Here is a 6,000-nt window from a genome sequence, read left to right as displayed (position 1 = left end):
CTCTACGTAACTCAAAAGCTCCCTTTATGTTTCTCCACTTCTGTGTTTTCTCTTTCTCCATGTCCCACTCTCTAAATATCAGCCTCTTTTATTTTATTTTTTTCTGTAAACCCCAAACGTAAGTCCCTTCCAAACGTCCGTTCTCCTCTTTACGTAAAAACCTCTCTTTTCAACGTGCCTCCGTGATTTTCGTTAAAACCGTAAGGAGACCCATGTTCTTCTAAAGAAAAAAAATATTTTTCTTCTGCGTGCGTCCATGAACAACTAAAGCAGAAAAGTCACTACCGAAAGTTCTTTAACGTTCAAAGTCCACAAAAGCCAGCACTTACAAACTTTCCTTTTTTTTTGTTTTCATTTCCTGTGCTGCCCTCTCCGTGAATCACTTCTCTAATCTCTCTAATTCTTACTATGTAACACCCTGTAAGTCCATCTTTAACGCATGAAGATGTCAGCTTTTTTCATTTTTTGTTTTAAAGTCTATTGCATGATGGTTGAATTGTAGTTGCCATGTATTTGTGTTTTCCAAATCCATGTGTTTCTATAAAATAATGAGTGGGTCCCATGGAACTATATGCATGTGTTTTTCCTTTGGCTTCCTATCCAAAATAAAGTCGGTCATGTGCTAAAATTGCATGCATTTTACCTAAAGACAGGAACTTAGAAACTATAAAATCAAATGAAGAATAAAAATAAGGAAAAGAAGCAACAAATATATATATATATATAGAAAACCAAAAAAAAAAAAAAATTAAAAAGTATAAATATAATATCAAAGAAAAACATTGCTCATGTGAAGAAATGTCGCTCAATTAAATCAGAGGTTATAGATTTAAGTATAAACCATGATATTAACCAATTTAAATCACAACTCAAATTTATACTATTAACTATTTTTTCAACTAAAACCAATAATAATGTCACGAAGCAGTTAAAATACATTGGTTTTAAATATATAAAATATGCAATATTTCAGTTCAATCATTCTTTTCATTTTCTTTCTTTGTGTTTTTGTTGGAGTTTTGTTGATTGATTGGAGTGAAGAGGCCGAATCCTCCATTGTGATTTCAGTTTGTGTGGTGGATTGCAAGATCTCTTGTGTTCATGTGTATTCTCACATGTTCATAAGATTTCCTTGAAGTTTCTTGAAGAATTCCTCTTCCCAAGCACATATTTCGGCCAACCCTATCTTTTGCCTTTCTCGCCACCTTCAATTGCCTCAAACCACAAAATCCTAACCTCTCATCAAGCCCTACACGCCACTCTCAAATTCCCACAACCAAACAAGCTACAAAACCCTAGAACTCACAATACACCATTTGGCCATAGCCTCCTTGACTTGGCCGAAACCGTAGATCCTAAATATTCTCACTTCCCTTTTCCATCTATAATTTGATTGGTCAATTTCTCTTGATTGGCTCACTTAAATTCCATCTTCCCACCAAAACATATCACCCTTATCCATCCCACTCATTTTCGGCCAGCCCTTGTCAGTTTAGATCTCTAGATCTCAATTCCTACTTTTAAGAATTGCGCAATTCCTAACTTGTAGGAAATCTAATTGCCACCTAAGCCCTAGCCACCTTCCACTCTTGCCTTGGCTGAATCCTACACCAAACCCTAGCCAAGATTGGCTTTCATCCAATCCTAGCACACAAGTGGCACCTAGCATACCAAGGATCACTTAGCCGTGCACCATCATCACACAACCCGTGATCACGTAGTCTAAACATCATCCATACTTCCCACCATTGAACCCTAGCCTCATCTCACCCAAGCTTCTTTTGGGCTACACGTGACCTACACCAAGCAAAGGAGTCCTATCGGTCACTAGAGGAGCAACAAGGAGAGGATCGGACCCTAAGTGTTTAGAGGCTTGACCGAGGTCTCCAACAGGTGCTCCATGAGCAAGAGGGTGTGACAACTGAGGGTATTTTGGTTGAGAGAGAGGGGTGGCGAGAGAAAAATTTTAGAGTGGAAGAGTTTTGGGAGAGTGGGAGTCAGGGGGAAATTTTAGTCTTATAGTGAAACGACATCATTTTAGGTATTCCTAAAATGACGTCGTTTTACTAGAAATATAATTTTCTTTTTTAACATACATCTGGGGTGGGGGAAAAGCTGATGGGGCCCAACCCCATCTTGCTCCCGCAAGTCTGTCCAAATGCAGGCGAGGCAGGGTAGAGAGGGGCAAGGTCCCACTGCCCTCCCCTATCTCAGAGTCATTCATATTTCATTACAAGTAAGTAGTTTGGGACTTACCACATCAAAACATATTGGACCGAATAATGCTATGGTGTCATGGTCTGGAAAAAATTTTCTAAATAATTTTTTGTTTGGATCTTAACTATTGTTTCCAAATTCAATAAAAAGAGTATTTTTGTTTTGTCATATTAGCACTTTATTTCACTTTTAGAGGTTAATTCAATCGGCTACATATGGTAAATGCTAAAAGGACATATAATTAAATTTGAAAATGCTAAATGCTAGCCCTTTTTATTGTGTTCATGCCTCATGGATTCAAAATTTTGCAAAAGACCATAATAAATTAAGCTTTAGTTTATATATGGACCTGAAATTCTATTTATAAATTGGCTAAAAATTTAAATTCTATAAATCAAATTTTACTAACATGTGAAGTTTGTAAATCAAATATTGTCATGTTAAATCTTAATGTACTGCTAGAGCCACCGAGAGGTGGTCCCGAGAGTTTCTACAGTGAAGTGCAATATGTATTTTTTTATTTTGTAATTTTTTAATATTTTTTAAATTAATTTAAATATTTTTTTTAGAAAAAAAAAAGGAAAAAAATGATAAACTTATTTAGACACACTTCCTTCTTCCCTTAACAATTAAGGAAAAAAAAAATGGATAACTTTTATCGGATGCATCAACTCTTTTTCAATCGTAATAAATTCTAAGAAAAATATAGTTGCAAACATAATTGTATATTAATCTGTATACTAATGTGATGTGATTGGTCAAAAAGTAGATTTTATTGAAAACAGTGTTAATTTAAATTTTAAGTATGAATAAATCAGTATTGATACATAGATTAATGCACAATTATATTTGTATGTAGCAAAATTCTATAGACTGGCTTCCCGTGGAACATACAGTATACACACCAACACATAAACTGCCGTACTACATTCTCTCTCTGTAAGCAGCATACATCATAGTGACAAACGGAGAGGACGATATTGGCTCTAGATCTCTACGCTTTTATAGTCTTCAAAATTGTGTTCAAACGAGAGAGAGAGAGAGAGAGAGAGAGAGAGAGAGAGAATACGTAAATGTCAAATCCCTGCATCTCCAACCCTGGTTGTCGAAAATTTCACTATTCGATTGTTGGAACATCACATAGAAGAGGGTTGTTATGAACCAACTGAAGCAAATCCACGCCTATACTCTAAGAAGTGGCATAGACCACGTCAAAACACTGATTGTTGGGGTCCTTAACATCCCAAACCTTTCCTATGCCCGAAAGCTGTTCGACCTTATTCCAAAGCCAACTGTCCTTCTCTATAACAAGCTCATTCAAGCCTATTCGAGTCACGGGCAATGCTACCAGTGCGTGTCCCTCTACTCCCAAATGTGCCTTCAAGGCTGTCTGCCAAATCAACACACCTTCACGTTTGTTTTTGCCACTTGTGCTGCCCTCTCCTCCCCTTGCCATGGCCAAATGCTCCACACACATTTTGTCAAGTCGGGTTTTGAGTCTGACGTTTTTGCTCTGACTGCTTTGGTTGACATGTATACTAAACTAGGCATGTTGGCCTCAGCACGCCAAAAATTTGATGAAATAAAAGTAAGAGATATACCCACTTGGAATTCAATCATTGCGGGCTATGCCAGGGCTGGGGATATGGAGGGTGCATTAGAATTGTTTGGTTCGATGCCTTGTAGAAATGTGGTTTCATGGACGGCAATGATATCTGGGTACTCACAAAATGGACAGTATGCGAGGGCCTTGAGGATGTTTTTGATGATGGAGAAGGCGAAAGATATGAGACCAAATGAAGTGACGATAGCAAGTGTTCTTCCGGCTTGTGCAAATCTCGGGGCATTGGAGGTTGGGGAGAGGATTGAAGCATATGCAAGAAAAAATGGTTTCTTCAAGAATTTGTATGTAAGCAATGCTGTATTGGAGATGTATGCGAGGTGTGGTAAAATTGATATTGCTTGGCAGGTGTTTGATGAGATTGGTAGCCGCAGAAGTTTGTGCTCTTGGAACTCAATGATCCTAGGTTTGGCTGTCCATGGACGATGCAATGAGGCCCTTGAGCTTTATGATCAAATGCTGGTATGCAGTCTCTTTGCTTGTGGCTCTTACCTATGACAAGTATTGGCAAGTAATATAGTTGCAAAAGTAAAGCTTTTTTCAGGTTCTTACTCTCACATTTGTGTTTGTGGCCTTATACCAGAGAGAAGGAATTGCACCTGATGATGTTACATTTGTGGGACTTCTCTTAGCATGTACTCATGGAGGCTTGGTCATTAAAGGTCGACAACTCTTTCATTCGATGGAGGCTAACTTTCATATCACTCCCAAGTTAGAACACTATGGATGCATGGTTGATCTCTTAGGTCGTTCTGGAGATCTGCAAGAAGCTTATGAACTAATAAAAAGTATGCCAATGAAACCAGATTCTGTAGTATGGGGTGCACTTCTGGGGGCTTGCAGTTTCCATGGTAATATTGAACTGGCTGAAATAGCAGCTGAGTCCCTCTTTCAGCTTGAACCCCGGAATCCAGGGAACTATGTAATTCTGTCCAATATTTATGCATCAGCCGGTCAGTGGGCTGGAGTTGCAAAGTTAAGGAAGTTGATGAAGGGTGGCCTGATTACAAAGGCAGCAGGGTACAGTTTCATTGAAGAGGGAGGCCAAATTCATAAGTTCATTGTGGAGGATAGGTCACATCCGAGGTGTGATGAAATATATGTGTTACTGGATGGAGTTTTTGCGGAGATGAGGCTTCAAAGAGAGGAAGCAGATTGTGAACCCGAATTTGAAGGACAATGAGATTGATGTATTTTTATATGGTAATGAAGCAACTGTGTGCACTATTGTAGTGGATGGTTCAATTGATTAAAACGGGAATAATTTTTAAGACCCATTTGCCATAGCATTGGATATGGCTGGTGTCCAGTTTCAAAGAGGAGTTGTTTTTACGAGAACAAATACTATTTTTTAAAATTGTAAACAATGAAATTACATGAAGTACTGCACCACATTAGCATTCTTGATTAGGGATATCATATATATATATATATATATATATATATTTTCAAGGAAGAATAGCATTGCTTGAAGGAAAGATCTAGCACAAATACTTCACATGCATTTCTTATTTTAGCATGAAATTATCTTCCCCATCGAAGTTTCGAACGGCCTCAATTCTAACATAAAGTGGATTCAAGTCAAGTCCATTTTACAAAGAGTTATGCCATATGATGTAATAGATAGTAGCAGATCAACACAGCAACTTGAGAAAGATCAGTCGCCTTGCATACATTTATCGACTCTCTTCTCAACTTGAACTGGGAAATCTTGAGGAGAGGCAGGCAGGCATAGATGTTAGATTTCATTTTTTAATTATTTGTTAACTGTTGGCCCTAACTACTATGTCCTTTACAAGCAAGCAGCATGAGTCCTTCCAAATAAAGCCGTTGAAAGAAAAGTGTGAGTAATTTTTATGTGTTCCTCCAAACTAATATCAATATGCTGAAGTATTTATTACCCTTCAAATTTTTTGGGTGAATATAGAACTGTGAAAGTACTTAATAAAAAATTATATTTACGAGTCGGTGTAGAGGAAACACCATTAACACTACTGATTTGATAGGACTTGAGCTTTGATGAAATTTAATTTTAGATTTCTTTTACAAATTGAATTATATCATATTAACAACGTGGAGAGTGTCGTGTTATGTTTGTGATCTTTATTTTTATAAGATTTTTTTTTAGTAAACCAAACATTTTTCTTTATAACTCGTACTCA

General features: G+C 37.3%; 1 protein-coding gene across 1 annotated transcript; it reads left to right on the top strand.

Annotated features, from left to right (window-relative positions):
* Nucleotides 1–3,094: 3,094 nt before the first annotated feature.
* LOC122300064 (pentatricopeptide repeat-containing protein At5g08510) lies at nt 3,095–5,245 on the top strand. Its single transcript, XM_043110442.1, has 2 exons — nt 3,095–4,300; nt 4,422–5,245. The coding sequence occupies exons 1-2, from the start codon at nt 3,374–3,376 to the stop codon at nt 5,019–5,021; spliced, it is 1,527 nt and encodes a 508-aa protein (XP_042966376.1). The 5' UTR covers nt 3,095–3,373; the 3' UTR covers nt 5,022–5,245.
* The last annotated feature ends 755 nt before the right edge of the window (nt 5,246–6,000 follow it).

The sequence above is a fragment of the Carya illinoinensis genome, chromosome 2, assembly GCF_018687715.1.
Source record: "Carya illinoinensis cultivar Pawnee chromosome 2, C.illinoinensisPawnee_v1, whole genome shotgun sequence".
Taxonomy (NCBI): Eukaryota; Viridiplantae; Streptophyta; class Magnoliopsida; order Fagales; family Juglandaceae; genus Carya; species Carya illinoinensis.
Note: the sequence above shows the minus strand (reverse complement) of the source record. Positions and strands in the feature narration are given on the sequence as shown.